Here is an 18516-nt window from a genome sequence, read left to right as displayed (position 1 = left end):
GACACAGACAACTGGTATGAACAGAGTCTATTAGAAGCAAAAGATTTATTCATTTTTATATGCTCTACTCGCACTAGATGGTGCAAGATGTATGACGATGCATTTGGTGAGCATAGGCCTTTATAGCACCTGTAACATTACATGCTCAAGGACACCTATGTGCAATGATCACAATGAGCATCTCTTGTAACTGTATATAATGTATATCTGTAGCAATAAACCTTACCATAAATTATGTAATCCCAGATAAACAAACAGTCCACCCTGGAGTTGGGACCGTTCACGTATTACGTTATATTCACTGTGCAAAGTAGGTTTTACTGAATTTAATAAATAAAGTGAAGCTTAAGTGATAACTACGAATATCCCATCACATGTAAAAAAAAAAAAACATTTTTCTTTCCTTGAATGTGACTGATATGAAAACAGCTTTGTCTCATTAACTACATTTAGTGCATATTCATTTTGGTCACTGGGCAACCAATGGGCAACCTCTTTTTAGTATATTAACCCCATAGAACAACCTTTCTCAACCTTTTTTTCCAGAGGAACCCTTAAAATACATTTCTGGTCTCGGGGAACCCCTGCTAAAAATTAAAAATCTACAACTCATGACACATTAGTATGACAGTCAGTGGGAAGAATGCTCCTTACTCATGTCATCATTGGGAAGAATTACCCCCTTACAGATAGCTAAAAGGAACAATGGTGTCATTGGAAACTTATCTGGGAGGCAAAAACTGCTCATTGCTCAAGGAACCCCTAGCAGCCTCAGGAGGAACCCTAGCGTTCCACGGAACCCTGGTTGAGAAACCCTGCCATAGAAATAATCATGTTCATTTTAAACTAAGAGAAAAATATTATATGTTGAAAAGCCATTTAGTGAAGCAATGGCGTTGATAATATAGTTAAGACTCTTCACTTGGAAAGTGAATGTCCACCCAGCAAAGGCCGGCCATACACCAAGCTAATTTCTTTCCTGCAATAAAAGATTTGCTTTTAATAAGGCTAACATTGAGATGGCCATATACATTAACTTAACCCTTATCTTTATTTTGCAGTGCAAAAGAACCTATCTTCAATTTTCTTGGTTTATGGAAATTTCAAACCAACGTCTAACTTCTGAGGTATGTTTCTGCGATATATTCAGACTTTACTACTATGTGCTTTTCCTACAGCATAGGAGTGAGTGCTTTGGTTATGTTAAACAACACTTTACCGCTGTGATTACTGTTAAGTGACCAGCCTGGAGCCAAGAGATGCTGTAATATGCATAAGGGCGGAAGATTCTCTGCAAAGGATGGATATTATTGTTTTTTTTTTTTTTCATTTTAAATATGTAATGTAAAGGCTGATTTTTTTCACAAGCTCTTAATTATAGGAAAAACTCACCCTAGCATTCTTTATTTCTAAATTGCCCACATAATATAGGCCCAATGTCATTTTTAGAAATACAGCACAACCTTTTCTTTGAAAAACTATAGTTGGTGAAATCCCCAGGCCCATATATGTACCCTAATGCCCAGTACACACGATCCGAAAATCAGACGACGTTCCGTCCGTTTTTGTTTGGTTGCTAGGAACTCTCAATTATATTCGCAAATGGGAGAGGTTACTTACGATACAAATTTTCTCGGACGATTATTCAAAAGCTTCCGGTATGCGTAACCACATTGTAGCGTGTGAGGGGAAATTATGTCTACTGCTCATGCGCTGTCTACTGCTCGCCATTTTTTTTCGGACGAACAACATACTGATAATATGATTATCGTACGATGTGTTATAATACGATCAAAATTTTTATGCTTGCACGACCGGATAATATCGGGCGAACTGTCGTGATCGCCTCTCGTAAGCTGTGTACTAACGATCAGATTATCGTCCGATCTTTTCACAAGCGTTATTTTTCGTCCGATTTTCGGATCGTGTGTACGGGGCATAAGACAGATCAGGGAATGTTCTCATATCTTCAGGCTGCTTCAAAGCTATGCAGACATCATTAGGCCCACTGATTCTGGGTTAAGAGTCCATTGTCCAGGATGGGTTTTCCCAGATCATTTATACGCTTCTCAAGAAAAAAGGCCATCTTGGGGCTATCTGCACAGGGCCTTAAAAATACAGATATGATGTGTTTATTCCTATAGAATGATTGTATGGTTGTATTTTCTGCCTTAGCTTTCTTGCTCTCTTCACAATCCTAAACATTTGGACAAATTAAAAATGACCACCACTGTCTGACCACTGTTCCTCCTCTGCTTGCTAGACCTGACCAGATCTAAATCAAGAAGAAAAAAAAGTTCTGCCTCTATGAACCAATAGTAGAACTCCTTCTTGTCTACCATTTGTCAATTATGATGATCCAATGGTAGAGGTGATACCTACTGACTCCCAAAATTTTTAAAGCAGGCTAACAGGGGCAAGTACATTTTAGGTTTTTGTTTTTTTTACATCAACTAGTTTGCTTATTAACAGCAACCCCAGGTTAATTGTTAATAAGAAGTATGCAATGTTGTAAGCAACTTTGTCTTAAGAAACAATTGAAAAGTTAGGACTAGAATTGATTTTAATGTTTATAATTATATGTTATTAACACCTCTTTCGGTAGGCCATAATCCATTTTTAAGGCTATGCTGAACAGAAATATTATCATTCTATGGCACGTTACAGGAGCACAGACTAAAAGGAAAAAAGGCTACTATAACTGACACTCGCACCTATTAAAACGTTCATAGCACTGTCGGTAATGCAGTATTTCAAAGACCATTGACATACATTGTCAGTTAGGAAATAAACATGTAGGTTGCTTTAAAGGTACTATATTAACATGATGGGAAGGTGGACCAGGGGATATATCACACAATAACAATACCATTTGCTTGCCTACATAAACAGATGCATAAATTATTGATCCTGATCCAAGTATGGAATTCTAATAGACCAAAATGGTCTGTCCAATCCATTCTCTTTCCATAGGACACATCTAGCAATATCTCAGGTTTGCCCATGTTGGGTTACTTTGATTTTCTCACTGCATCTGCTAGCAACTGCTTTTAAAAATCTATTATTTTTTAGGATCTGCTGCTTATTTTTATTTTTCAAGAGGTCACCTTTGTATATTATTTCCACAAATCATTGTGAAAGATTGTTTAGTTTGCCTACAATATGGACATGATCCATCACTAATTAAATTCCATTCATGTATATTCTGTGATGGAGGAATTACGGTGATCATGTCCTTTAAATAGTAGCACAAAGTCCATATTCTTTACACTATGTATAGTTTATAGTTGTTTAGCAGTAACTGGGTTATTGTAACAAAAAAGCAAATCAATAACCATAATTAATAGCACAGTAGTGAGGTTTCAAATGTAGCAATTATAAACCGTTGACTGACACAGCTGCTTTTTTTTCTTCTTTACCTGAACCCTGTGGCACAGTTTTATTGATTGGGATCCAGTTATACTACATATAAGATAAATTGTATTATATATATATATATATATATATATATATATATATATATATATATATATATATATTTATACATGTCTTCTTATATTAATTTTGATACTCTTAGTCTGACTGGTAGACCATTCATGAATCAGATGTTATACATGAAAAATCTAAAGTGGATTGCTGTTCAAGGGCAATGTAGCTTCTATAAATGTGAAAAAAAGAAATTGCCTCCACTTTACAACGCCCTCCAAAAAAGAAAAGAATGAAAGAATGGTGTTTGCAAAATAAATACACAAGATGACAGTTTTGAGACCATTAAAAATGTCCTTTTAATACTCATGTGTAAAAAAAGACATAGGAGAAATTACAGTAGTAACTGTGATAAAATTAGACATTATATTGTTATTAACAATTTTGTTTACTGTTCTTTCTTCACCCACAAAAACCAGAAAGTGGTAACTCAGACAGATACAGTTGTAGGTAACAGTAAGAGTTCCTTTGGTTGCAAGCAATAAAGTATATGCTTATTTAGCACAGAATCCACTGAGATGACCGACTCATACGAAAGGCTAAAATGCTTTTTTTATTCATTTGAAAAAAAAAAAAAAAAAAAAAGAATCAAGATAAAATATTATGTGACAGCACCAAGAATTTATGGGAAATCTCCTTTTCAATGGTGATTATACTTTCTGGCTTGAATTAAAACCAGACACTGCTTCTGTGGAAATAGAACTGAACGAGTGGTAGTAAATGACCATAATTGGCCATATTCATAAGCTAATTGAATACATGCAAACCAAAGAATGAGCAAGGAAGCAGAGACTAATGGGACGATGAAGAACAGGGCTGCATATTACTGGGCATTTTTTCCCATTACTAATTATGTATACAAAAAGGGAATGTCACATCTCTTTACACTGAACTGTAGACAGATCAAAATGTCAAAATGTAAAAACTTAAAGGACCTGCTGCAACCGTTTTTTTTTTTTTAATGAAGATCAAATCAATAAAAAATGTTGCTTCATTTGCAGAGGCCTTTGGTTATTAGTTATAGAGTATGTTTGCTCTAATTGATGCTATGCTACATTTTATTATAAAGTACCCCAAGAATACCTTGTGTCACAGTACAATATGTTATACATTGTTGAGGAGGGTGTTGGAACAGGTGTTTGCAGAAAGGCAAGGTCAAGATGATCTGTATAAAGCATATAAAAATGATATTTATTCTTATTTTTTTTTTTTAAAAAAAACACTGTTTTCTCCAAAAGAAAAAAAAAATAAAAATCACTCGGCATACAGTCACTGGCCTATGAAAATATCCCCGTGAGACACAACCTTTGAGGGAAAAAAATGAATCTAAGAGTTTACATTGGTTAATGTAACTCGAATATAGCTTAGTGTAATGCTACACCCACAAAATACTGTTTGGGTAGCCAGCATCTGAGCCACATAAAACAATCACCATTTGAAAACAAGCAGAGTATATATTCAGCTTCAATACTGTAAAAATGAAGCGAGACTATATACTGTTTTTTTACAAATTCTCCTAAGGCCATTTTTAACTCTAGCTTATACATTCCATGCCATCATGCAGGCAACCAAATAGCAGATCCAAGTTAGTGTAGTTTACCGTTTTAACATCTTTGTTAATCTATAATTTAAAATTATTATTATTATTATTTTTTATTATTATTTATTTTCCATATACAGACAGCAATCAATTTTTCCCACGGATGAAACAAAAAGCACACATTGCTATTTACAGAAAATATTTAATTAAAAATACTTCATAATTACAGTAGTCTATTAAAGCATATACTTTTTTTTTTATCACTTACACTTATAGAACATCTCTATATATACAGTATGAAATGTCACTCATTTTTTTTTTTTGTTTATTCTCTATACAATATGTAACATTCCTGCAGGGAGAAGAAAATTCCCTTGCCCGATAAAATCATCTATTTTAAACAATAGATGTAAAAAAAAAAAAAAAAAAAAAGACAAAATATCTACAATACTCTGGTAGATTAGTAAAGCTTGAGATTTCAGTTGTCCATTGGATAGTGTATGCTTTCTATAAGCTGCACCCCCCACCCCCCATCACCCCCATATTCCATCAGCTCAGGGACTTCCACAGTGCAAGGACAATTCACGTCTGTTGTTACAAGATGATGAGAAGGACAGTGTTAAGTGGCATGAGCGTGCACAAATGGCGGACAGCTATATTCTCCGTGTGTAGAAGCGATGTGTAGATTGCTTTTCCCTCTTTTGTCTGGTGGCTGTTTTTTTTTTTTTTTTCTCCTTTCCCCTCCCTTATTTTCTAATTTGTCTCTCTCTTTCTCTCTGTGCTCCTCCTGGCTCTGGATTTGCCTGCTGCACACCTGTGGAAGAGGAATGAATAGAGGGGGTGTGTGAACCATTCTGCTCCAGACTGACTGGCGCCACCAACAAAACACAAGACATGCTTGATCAACAACCCAAAACAAACCAGGTCAAACTACAAGCACAGCTCCCAAGCCAGCCCAGAGCATAGGAACGCAGCTGCAAACGGACTACTCAGTCCATGCTGTGTCTCTGCCATTGGGGCTGTGTCCTTTCTCTTCTGACCCCCCCCCACCCAGGGCTGGAATTAAACATCACACTGCTCTAGGCACACCTGAAAGATAAAGCCTCTTGCATTGTGTAATTATTTTACTGAAAGCTAATGCTACTGGAGGCAGCTTGTAGTCTGTGTTAAATGAAGGACTACTTTTATAAAAAAAAAAAAAAAAAAAGAAAAGATCCTTGGGGTTGATTTACTAAAACTGGAGAGTGCAAAATCTTCTAACTTCAGCTTGTTCTATTAAGCTTGGACAAAAAAAAACAAAAAAAAAACTGGAAGCTGATTGGTTTCTATGCAGAGCGGCACCAGATTTTGCACTCTCCAGTTTTAGAGGTTGATTTACTAAAACTGGAGAGTGCAAATTCTGGTGCAGCTTTGCCTGGTAGCCAATCAGCTTCTAACTTCAGCTTGTTCTATTAAGCTTTGACAAAAAAAAAAAAAAAAAAACTGGAAGCTGATTGGTTTCAATGCAGACCTGCGCCAGATTTTGCACTCCCCAGTTTTAGGAGTTGATTTACTAAAACTGGAGAGTGCAAAATCTGGAGCAGCTGTGCATGGTAGCCAATCAGCTTCTAACTTCAGCTTGTTCTATTGGGTTTTGACAAAAAAAAACCCTGGAAGCTGATTGGTTTCTATGAAGACCTGCGCCAGATTTTGCACTCCCCAGTTTTAGGAGTTGATTTACTAAAGCGGAAGAGTGCAAAATCTGGTGCAGCTGTGCATGGTAGCCAATCAGCTTCTAACTCCAAATTGTTCCATTAAGCGATTTTGCACTCCCCAGTTTTAGAGGTTGTTTTACTAAAACTGGAGAGTGCAAAATCTGGTGCAGCTGTGCATGGTAGCCAATCAGCTTCTGACTTCAGCTTGTTCTATTAAGCTTTGACCAAACAAAAAAAAAAAAAAACCTGGAAGCTGATTGGTTTCTATGCAGACCTGCACCGGATTGTCCCCCCCCCCAGTTTTAGAGGTTGATTTACTAAAACTGAAGAGTGGAAAATCTGGTGCAGCTGTGTATGGTAGCCAATCAGCTGCTAACTTCAGCTTGTTCTATTAAGCTTTGACAAAAAAAAAAAAAAAAAACCTGGAAGCTGATTGGTTTCTATGCAGACCTGCGCTGGAATCTGCCCCCCCCCCCCCCCCCCAGTTTTAGAGGTTGATTTGTGCAAAATCTGGTGCAGCTGTGCATAGAAACCAATCAGCTTCTAACTCCAAATTGTTATATTAAGCGTTGACAAAAAAAACCCAAAAATAACTGGAAGCAGATTGGTTTCTATGCAGAGCTGCACCGGATTTTGCACTCCCCATTTTTAGTAAATCAAGCCCTATATATATTTAACTATAAAAAGATTTCTGTCCCCCTTTAAAATCCTCTACTCTGATTTTACTATAAGGCTCCATGCACACTTTTTTTAAACTATAAAAATGCTGGATACAAAACACAGCGTTTTCCTAGCGTTTAGAAGCGTTTTTGCAGTTCCTTTAAGCAAAAAGGAAAAAAATAAGCTAAAAAAATGCTATTAGTAGCGTTTAAAGAGTGTTTCTGCTGGAAAAACCAAGAAACTCTATAAAAACTATTTTTTTCTGCTCTTAGACGCTAAAGCTCAAAAACGCTAATAGCCTAAAATAGTGTGCATGGACACATAGGATAACGCTATTTAGCTTCTAAGATCAGAAAAAAAAATGCTAATAGCTTCTAGGAGCTTAAAAAAACGCTAGTGTGCATGGAGCCTTAGAGTTCTCCTGAATTTGGCATAAGCTCAGAAAAAATAGAATATCAAAATTTGTAAATATTAAGGCCAAAAAAACACAAAAAGTTACATGTGATGAAAATGTGTAAATATTAAGGCCAAAAAAATAAATAAAAACACAAAAAGTTACACGTGATGAAAATTTGTAAATATTAGGAAAATAAAAATATTTGTAAATAAAAAGACTCAGAGGTAAGCAAAAAAAAAAAACAAGATCAAACACATAGTTTATTACTAAATCTGAGTGCTGCCCCCTGTAACCCTACTGCCCTAGGCACTGGTCCAGGAGTGCCATTATAGCAAGTACAGCCCTACCCCCCACCCCAGGAAAAATGCCCATCTCCTCTAATACAATCTACAAAGGAAAGGAATGGAGGGGGGAGCAGAAATCAAGAACTGCCTTTACATTCTACCTAAATCTGCCAGATTAAACATTAACCATTGTCTGGGCTGCTATTCTGACTTTCAGTCAATCAATGACAGGAGATGGATATCTCGGATAGACTGCTAGCAACGATCCATAACAATCACTGGGGAAGAAGCAAAAGTTCAAGACTCACCTTAAAAGACATCCTAGCGACACAGTATACTGTCCCCATGTTTGTTCACAACTGACGCAGCCTGCAATTGAAAAAAAAAATGTTATAGATAGGCTGAAGAAGAGAAAGACAGACAAGAGATGTATCATACAGTAGCATGGACACTGGCTGCCTGGGCTGTGACAGGTCACACTCCAGCGATCACAAAATCACACAAAAGGCTCAAATCAAAAAGAAATTCAGGATAAGCACCCTTGTATTAAAAAAGTGACAGTTATTTTCATATGAATCCAATGACAGATGAAAAGTACAGTCAGCAATTGATCATAGCATGGGTAGTGGCTGCTGGGGCTATGACAGGTCACACTCCAATGATCACAGCATCACACAAAAGGCTCAATTCACAAAGCCAACACCAAGATAGGGATCCTTTTAATTAAAAAAAGTGAGTTATTTTCAGCTGAGCCTAGTGACATTTTAAAAGTACAGTCAGGGATGGATCACAGCATGGGCACTGGCTGACTAGGTGACTGTGACAGGTCCAAGGAGCATAGCATCCCACTAAAGACTCAATTCACAAAGGATAGGAACACCAGGATAGGAATCCTTATAATAAAAAGTGAGTTATTTTCTGTTAAGCCTAATGACAATTAAAAAGTACAGTCAGGGATGGATCATAGCATGGGCACTGGCTGTCTAGGCTGTGACAGGTTCAGGGATTGGGGCATCATGCAAAAGGCTCAATTTACAAAGCTAACATCAAGACAGGAATCCTTATGTTAAATAAGTAAGTTATTTTCAGATAAGTAACTTATTTTCAGATAAGCCTAATGACATTAAAACAAGTACAACCAGGTATGGATCATAGCATGGGCACTGGCTGTCTAGGTGGCTGTGACAGGTTCAAGGATCAGAGCATCACGCAAAAGGTTTAATTCACAAAGCTAACACCAGGATAGGGATCCTAATATCAAAAAGGTAAATTATTTTAAGCCAAGCCTAATGATGTAAAAAAAGTGCAATCAGGGATGGATCATAGCATGGGCACTGGCTGCCTAAGCTGTGAAAGGTTTAGGGATCAGCGCACCCTGCAAAAGGCTCAATTCACAAAGCTAATACCAGGATAGGGATCCTTATATTAAATAAGAGAGGTATTTTCAGCTAAGCCTAATGACATTTAAAAAAAAAGCACAATCAGGAATGGATCATGGCATGGGCACTGGCTGCCTAGGTGGCTGTGACAGGTCAAAGGTTTAGAGCATTCCACAAAAAGCTTGTTTCACAAAGCTAACACCAGGATAGGGATCCTTACAATAAATAAGTGAGTTATTTTCAGCTAAGCCTTATGACATTTAAAAAAAAAAAACAATCAGGGATAGATCAAAGCATGGGCACTGAAGCCTAAGTGGCTGTAAAGGGTCCAGGTATCAGAGCATCCTGAAAAAGGCTCAATTCACAAAGCTAATACCAGGATAGGGATCCTTATATTAAATTAGAGAGGTATTTTCAGCTAAGCCTAATGACATAAAAAAAAGTACAATCAGGGATGTATCATAGCATGGACTCTGGCTGCCTAGGTGGCTGTGACAGGTCCAAGGCTCAGAGTATCCCAGAAAAGGCTCAATTCACAAAGCTAACACCAGGATAGGGGTCCTAATATTAAATAAGTGAATTAATTTTCAGGTAAGCCTAATGACATTTATAAAGTCCAATCAGGGATGCATCATGGCATGGGCACTGGCTGCCTAGGTGGCTGTGACAGGTCCAAGGCTCAGAGTATCCCAGAAAAGGCTCAATTCACAAAGCTAACACCAGGATAGGGATCCTAATATTAAATAAGTGAATTAATTTTCAGCTAAGCCTAATGACATTTATAAAGTACAATCAGGGATGGATCATGCTGCCTAGGTGGCTGTAACAGGTCCAAGGTTTAGAGCATTCTACAAAAGGCTAAATTCACAAAGCTAACACCAGGATAGGGATCTGTATATTAAATAAGTGAATTCATTTTCAGGTAAGCCTAATGACATTTATAAAGTACAATCAGGGATGGATCATGCTGCCTAGGTGTGACTGTGACAGTTCCAAGGTTTAGAGCATTCTACAAAAGGCTCAATTCACAAAGCTAACACCAGGATAGGGATCTGTATATTAAATAAGTGAATTCATATTCAGCTAAGCCTAATGACATTTATAAAGTACAATCAGGGATGGATCATGCTGCCTAGGTGTGACTGTGACAGTTCCAAGGTTTAGAGCATTCTACAAAAGGCTCGATTCACAAAGCTAACACCAAGATAAGGAAGCTTCTATTAATTATTCTAAAAAGTGACAGTTATTTTTTTCAGCCGAAATTGCGCTGAAAATAAAGACCTTTATCCTAGTAAAGCTTTGTGATCTGAGCCTAAAACGAATCACCTAGTGCTTGCCTGCTTCTCATGACATTCTGACATGATCCAGGCATGGATGACCGCAAAGAGAGCCATCTCAAGCAATGAAGATGCTGAAATCACTATATTTGGTGATTGCAACACATTTTATAGAGAAAAAAACTCTATATAATTCAAGAAGAAGATGACAGCTGCTTTCCACTCATCATGGCCACAACTACAGCAAGAGGAACTTCCAGGAATAAGCCTAGTGCCTGGGATTGATGGATACCAGGGAGCCTTGTCAGGTGGATCTGCCCTTTCTCACATGCCAGAGCTGTCATGAGCCTCCAGTGAGCGAGCGCTGTAGCGGCACCACAGCAGTAGCGCAGCACATGAGAACGAAGCAGCAGCGATGCTATCTATGGGTGGCCATCTCTTACCGGGTCGGTATTGAGGTCCGTTAGTGGGCTCCTGGCTGGGGGTTGTTGTCTGAGCAGTACAGGGTGTGTGTCCAGGGCCAGCTGCAGGTCCAGGATGTAGTCAATGACATGCTGAAGGATCTCCACTTTGCTGACTTTCTTGTTGGGCGGAATGGTGGGCACCAGCCTCTTGAGCCGGCTATAACAGTCATTCATGTCATACTGCAGACACAGGGGCTCCTCTTCTTCCATCTTATAGTGAGCCAAGTGATCAGACAGACAATGCAGGGCCAGCTCCCCGCATACACCCGGTACCGGGGCTTTCCTAGTGTGGGGGCGGACGGGGCTCACCGCTTTCATGGCACACTCGGGGGATCTCTGCTTTAACCCAGATGGGGCATGCAAGGGGTTAATCCGAGGCAGGGACGGGATGCACTGTCTAATTCCCTGCCAGGTGCGACGGATGGATGGATGGATGGATGGACGGCGGAGACACAGCACACAACGATCAATCGCTCCCGGCTCCCTGCTCCGCAGATCCTCAACTGCCTCTCTGCTGCCTTATTTAAGGCTTGGGAGCGGGCGGGGAGGGGGGAGGAGTGCAAGGGGGGGAGGGGAGGGGAGGGGGGAGCTACTGACTTCTCACCCATGCCTCCCAATACGTTCTGTCATTCTCACAAAAGCATCCATTAAACTTTTGGGGGCAGCAAAAAAAAAAAAAAAAGAAATAGAAAGGTAAGGAGACTGTTATAGGAGATCGTGACATGGAGAAGGAATGGCATCGGATCTATCGATCAGGAATGGAGAGACATATCATGTCATCTGCAAGGCATATAATAATGCAAATATTACCTTATATATTCATATTCACTGACTGTAATATGTGACATCACTGAGGACTACCTGGACACATACCCTGCCCATCTCTCTACAAACAATAAATATTCATATTTTACAAGATTTTGTAAATAAAGCTACATTTAGCTACAATTTCCCATGTTTGGCGACTTTGGCGACACCCTGTACACTTATACTATAGGTATGCTCATTTTACAGGCACAGCTTTCCCTTTATCTTTCACCCCCTTCCTCCTCTCTCTTTTCTGTCTTCTCTCTCTCCCCCTTTCTTTCTTTTCTCTTTTTCCTTTCCCCATCTACTCTCTAGTCTCTACATATTTATTCAATAGATATATTCCGTACATGCACACTTCTTCCACCTCTTCCTCTTCTTTCCTGCATTCCCTCTCCTCTCTCTTCCCTCTCTCTCTCTCTGTCTTCTCTCTCTCTCTCTCTCTCTCGCACCTTTCTTTTCTCTTTTTCCTTTCCCCATCTACTCTCTAGTCTCTACATATTTATTCAATAGATATACTCCATACATGCACATCTCTTCCACCTCTTCCTCTTCTTTCCTGCATTCCCTCTCCTCTCTCTTCTCTCTCTCTCTTTCTTTTCTCTCTCTCTCCTTTCTTTTCTCTTTTTCCTTTACCCATCTACTCTCTAGTCTCTGCATATTTATTCAATAGATATACTCCATACATGCACATCTCTTCCACCCCCTTCCTCTTCTTTCCTGCATTCCCTCTCCTCTCTCTTCTCTCTCTCTCTCTCTCTCTCTCTCTCTTTCTTTTCTCTCTCTCTCCTTTCTTTTCTCTTTTTCCTTTACCCATCTACTCTCTAGTCTCTGCATATTTATTCAATAGATATACTCCATACATGCACATCTCTTCCACCCCCTTCCTCTTCTTTTCTGCATTCCCTCTCCTCTCTCTCTTCTCACTCTCTCTCCTTTCTTTTCTATTTTCCTTTCCCCATCTACTCTCTAGTCTCTACATATTTATTCAATAGATATATTCCGTACATGCACACTTCTTCCACCTCTTCCTCTTCTTTCCTGCATTCCCTCTCCTCTCTCTCTTCTCACTCTCTCTCCTTTCTTTTCTATTTTCCTTTCCCCATCTACTCTCTAGTCTCTACATATTTATTCAATAGATATACTCCGTACATGCACATCTCTTCCACCTCTTACTCTTCTTTCATGCATTCCCTCTCCCCCCTCTCTCTCTCTCTCTCTCTCTCTCTCTCTCTCTCTCTTTCTTCTCTCTCTCTCCTTTATTTTCTATTCTTCCTTTCCCATCTACTCTAGTCTCTACATATTTATTCAATAGATATACTCCTTACATGCACATCTCTTCCACCCCCTTCCTCTTCTTTCCTGCCTTCCCTCTCCTCTGCCTTCCCTCTCCTCTGTCTTCCCTCTCCTCTATCTTCCCTCTCTCTCTTCGATCTCTTCCCCCTTTATTTATTTTCTCTTTTTCCTTTCCCCATCTAGTCTCTACATATAAATATTCTATAGAAATACTCCGTACATGCATGCCTCTCCCTTTATCTTCCACCCTTTCTCTTCTCTCCTGTCTTTCCTCCCCGCTCTCTCTCTCCCTTTCTTTCTTTTATCTTTTTTCCTTTTCCCATCTACTCTTCATTTAATTATTCTAGATGTACATGCACATCTCTTCCACCCACTTCCTCTTCTTTCCTGACTTCCCTCTCTTCTCTCTTTCCTCTCTCTCTCTCTTCTCTCTCTCTCTCTCTCTCTCTCTTCCCTCTCTCTTTCTTCTCTCTCTCTCTCTCCTTTCTTTCCTTTCCCCATCTACACTTCACATATAATTATTCTACAGATATACTCCATACATGCACATCTCTTCCACCCCCTTCCTCTTCTTTCCTGACTTCCCTCTCTTCTCTCTTTCCTCTCTCTCTCTCTTGTCTCTCTCTTCCATCTCTCGTTCTTCTCTCTCTCTCCCCTTTCTTTCCTTTCCCCATCTACACTTCACATATAATTATTCTACAGATATACTCCATACATGCACATCTCTTCCACCCACTTCCTCTTCTTTCCTGACTTCCCTCTCTTCTCTCTTTCCTCTCTCTCTCTCTTCTCTCTCTCTCTCTTCCCTCTCTCTTTCTTCTCTCTCTCTCTCCTTTCTTTCCTTTCCCCATCTACACTTCACATATAATTATTCTACAGATATACTCCATACATGCACATCTCTTCCACCCCCTTCCTCTTCTTTCCTGACTTCCCTCTCTTCTCTCTTTCCTCTCTCTCTCTCTTGTCTCTCTCTTCCATCTCTCGTTCTTCTCTCTCTCTCCCCTTTCTTTCCTTTCCCCATCTACACTTCACATATAATTATTCTACAGATATACTCCATACATGCACATCTCTTCCACCCCTTCCTCTTCTTTCCTGACTTTCCTCTCCTCTCTCTTTTCTCTCTCTCTCTCTTCTTCTCTCTCTCCCCTTTCTTTCATTTCTTTTTTTCCTTTCCCCACACTTCACATATAATTATTCTATAGATATACTCCATACATGCACATCTCTTCCACCACCTTCCTCTTCTTTCCTACCTTCCCTCTCCTCTGTCCCCCCCCCCCTCTCTCTCGGTCTCTCCCCTCTCTCTTTCTTCTCTTTCTGTTCCCCTTTCTTTTCTCTTTTTCCTTTCCCCATCTACTCTCTACATATAAATATTCAATAGATATACTCGGTACATGCACCTCTCCCTTTCCCTTCCACCCCCTTTCTCTTCTCTCCTGTCTTCCCTCTCCCCTCTCTTTCCTCTCTCTTCTCTCTCTCTTCCCCTTTCTTTTTTTTCTCTTTCCTACTTTTCCCATCTACTCTCTCGTTTAATTATTCTATTTCTCTTCCACCTCCTTCCTCTTCTTTCCTGTCTTCCCGCTCTCTCTTCTCTCTCGCCCCCTTTCTTTTTTCTTTTCCCATCTACTCTCTCATTTAATGAATTTATAGATATACTCCATATAGGCACGTTTCTCCCTTTTTCTTCCACCCCCTTCCTCTTCTCTCCGTATTTCTGCCCTCTCTCTCCCCCCTCCCCCCTTTCTTTCTTTTCTCTTTTTCCTTTTCCCGTCTACTCTCTACATATATTTATTCTATAGATATACTCTGTACAGGCACATCTCTACCTTTCTCTTGAACCCTCCTTCCTCTTCTCTCCTGTCTTCAATCTCCTCTCTCTTCCCTCTCTCTCTCTCTCTCTCTCTCCCTCCTCCTCTCTTTATTTTCTCCTTTTCCTTTTACTGTCTACTCTCTACATATAATTATTCTATAGTTAAACTCTGTACATGCACAATCTCTCCTTTCCTCTTCCACCCCTTCTTCTTTGTTTCCAGTCTTCTCTCCCCTCTCTCTTTTCTCTCTCTTTGCTCTCTCCCCCTTTCTTTCTTTTTCCTTTTCCCATTTACTCTTTAATTTAATGATTCTATAGATATACTCCATACAGGCACATCTTTCTCTTTATCTTCCACCCCTTCCTCTTCTCTCTCCTCTCTCTTCCCTCTCCCCCTTTCTTTTCTCTTTTTTCTTTTCCCCATCTACTTTACATTTAATTAGTCTATGGATATACTCACGCACATTTCTCCCTTTCTCTTCCACCCCTTTCCTCTTCTCTCCTGTCTTCTCTCTTTTCTGTCTTCTCTCACTCTCTCCTCTTTCTCTTCGCTCTCCCCTTCTCTTTTATTTTTTCCCCCTCTCTATTTCTTCCCTGTTTTCTTTTTACCCCTCTCCCTCTTTCCTTCAAGTCTTCTTTCTCTCTCTCTCCTCTCCTGACATTTTTTATTTTTCTCTCTCCAGTCTTTTCTCTCTTTTTATACCCTGTCTTATCTCCTTCTCCCATATCTTTTCTTTTTACCTCTCTCCTGTCTTTTCTCGTCTTTCCGTCTTCTGTCTTTTTCTTCATCTTCTCTCTCCTTCTTCCCTCTATTCTTTTTGACCCTCATTCTCTTCTCTAAATACATGGATCGAAATTTGGCCGGTTTAGCAGAGACCTGCCAAATTTCAATCAATGTATAGGCAGACTAGTATATCTATCTATCTATCTATCTATCTATCTATCTATCTATCTATCTATCTATCTATCTATCTATCTATCTATCTATCTATCTATCTATCTATCTATCTATCTATCTATCTATCTATCTATCACTTTCTTTTGTATTTTTCACTCTCTCTCCATCCAAATAGGTCTTGATTCAACACTACGTTAATTTTTTTTCATGTCCTAATGCTAGCTGTACACACATAGATTTTTCTCATTCAGCCCTAGAGAAATCAACTAGATTCCTTCACCTATGCTAAATAGCATGGATGGAGGAATCTGATCTCCCAGATATTGTATTAAAGCAGCAGCACCATCCAAGGCCATCTGAATACCAGAACAGTGATCGCATTTGATTGGATGCAGTCACAGTTCAGCTGACAATTTTTCAGTCAAACTTGTCAAGCTGGGATGATGCCAACTGGGATGAAGGCCACCCACGACTTCAATTTTTTGCTGATTCAGCGGGAATTAACTGACATTGAGCGTGTATATCCAGTTTGAGCATGTATACCCTTGATCCTTTTGCTTTTTTTTTTTCATTTTTCAATTTCTGTGCCTGTCTTTACATCTATTGCAGTAGTTTATTTATAAAATGTGAAGAATTCTAGCCATGATAAAGACAATCAGGATGAATGCTACAGGGTTATCTTCTAAACCATGTCATTAAAACATGCCAAAGGGAACACAGTGATAGATGTGCCTGTTGTCAAGTAGATATCGCTAAGCTGAAACTATAGTATTTGGTGTGCAGGTGAAACGTAATTACATAGTAATGAGACATTACCCTCCAAGCAGCAGGATGGCCTGCTCACCACCATTTGCAGTGACACAAATGTCGATGACAAGGTTTATTTGCAAAATGGTTTTTATGACCAAGAAAGCACCTGCCTCTTCAATTCATTGTGTCATACAAGAGATCCCATGTTATGGTTCATTGTCTTTACTCAATGCACTTGAATGATCTCTGTTATATATAAAACAATACTTACATTTTATAATGTACATTTCTATTCATTATTAGGTTTAATTAGTTTTATTTTATAAAACCCCTTGTAAAAAGATTGAACTATGTTTAGCACTAGTGTGATAGCCAGCTAAAATTCATGTAAATGTCCAGTCAAAACATTTTTTTTTTTTAGTTTTGGATAGATTGAGAAAGAGTTGGATCCTGTCTGTGTTTTTACTCTTATTCAGGGCTTTGTTAGGAAGAAGAGAGATTTATCCTCACTTCCTGTTCTGCCAACAACATTTCAATAGAGAGGAAGTGTGGGGAAATCTCCAACAGCAACGCAGACAGAAATAAAAATCCTTAAGGCCCCTTTCACACTATCCGTCCGTCGGTTGGATTCCGTTTTTCTCAGTGGGGGATCAGCGATTCGATCCCAGCAGCAGGAGGACAGCTGTGTCTCCGCGCTGTGTGCGGAGACACAGCTATCAGTTCCCCATGCATCTCTATGGGGGAAATCGACGGTCCGTTCCCATCCGATCCCATCCGATCCACTGGACGGATGGAAAATAGGGTTTCCATCCGTCCAGATTTGACGGATCGGATGTCAGCGGACATGTCTCCGCTGACATCCGATCCCCCATAGAGATGCATGGGGGATCATTCAGATCCGCCAAAAAAACGGACAGGCGGATCTGAACGGTCCGCCTGTGTGAAAGGGGCCTTCAGCATAACTAGAGACATTTTCTTAGCTTTGGATAGAGTGGAGAGGTATTAGAACAGCTGTCAGGTTTTTATAGCTGTCTAAATCCCCATTAGAGAGATTCAACTTCTGTATTTGTCCTGCATACCATTATCGCAGAAAGCGAAAGAAAATTTTGGGTTGTCCCCAAGATAATAATAGAGGGGAACATTCCAATGAGAACACTAGTTCTGGTGACCCCAGTAACAATCCTCACTTCCTGTTTTGGCTATGAGGCAGGAAGTAAAGAGAAATCTCCCCAATGGGACAGAGCAAAAAAAAAAAAAATTAAAACTAAATAAATAACATTCCATTATTCTATCCAAAAAGGAAAAGAAACGTTTACTTTAATTTTAATTTACTTATAGTAGGGGAAGTCTGGAACCTGTGTAAGGTTTCTATTTCTGTTTGTTGCCCCGTTATCAATTTTTCCTCACTTCCTGCCTTGTGAAAAGCACTGTCAGCAGGATAATTTTTTCTAATGGAGCCCTTAATAGTAATAAAAATCCAACAGATGTTCTAATTCTTCTACATCCCATACAAAACTTGAAAAAAGTTTTTGGCCTATTATACACTTTCAGACACTTGGTACAGACAGATATCTCAATTTACATTGTGTAGCAAATTATGACTGTCAAGAGGATTTAAATAGAAAAATAGTACTAGAACCTATTCAGTAGGCCTGCACAAGTGCACTTATGAAAGAGGGACTATAGCTATTTTTTTTTCATTTTGGTTAGAGTAAGGGAGATTGATAGCCCTGTCAGTTTTTTGGGCCATCTCTGTACCATTGGAGAG

At 39.3% G+C, this 18516-nt stretch overlaps 1 protein-coding gene across 1 annotated transcript; it reads right to left on the bottom strand.

Annotated features, from left to right (window-relative positions):
• Positions 1-3760: 3760 nt before the first annotated feature.
• On the bottom strand, positions 3761-11591 carry ID4 (inhibitor of DNA binding 4). The gene is made up of 3 exons (XM_082257350.1): positions 11161-11591; positions 8370-8430; positions 3761-5840 (listed from the first exon to the last, which is right to left on the bottom strand). The coding sequence occupies exons 1-2, from the start codon at positions 11497-11499 to the stop codon at positions 8383-8385; spliced, it is 387 nt and encodes a 128-aa protein (XP_082113476.1). The 5' UTR covers positions 11500-11591; the 3' UTR covers positions 3761-5840; positions 8370-8382.
• Positions 11592-18516: the final 6925 nt, after the last annotated feature.

This window comes from Pelophylax lessonae (assembly GCF_965119305.1).
Source record: "Pelophylax lessonae genome assembly, chromosome: 5".
NCBI lineage: Eukaryota > Metazoa > Chordata > Amphibia > Anura > Ranidae > Pelophylax > Pelophylax lessonae.
The sequence above is the reverse complement of the archived record's forward strand: the minus strand, read 5'-3'. Positions and strand labels throughout refer to the sequence as shown.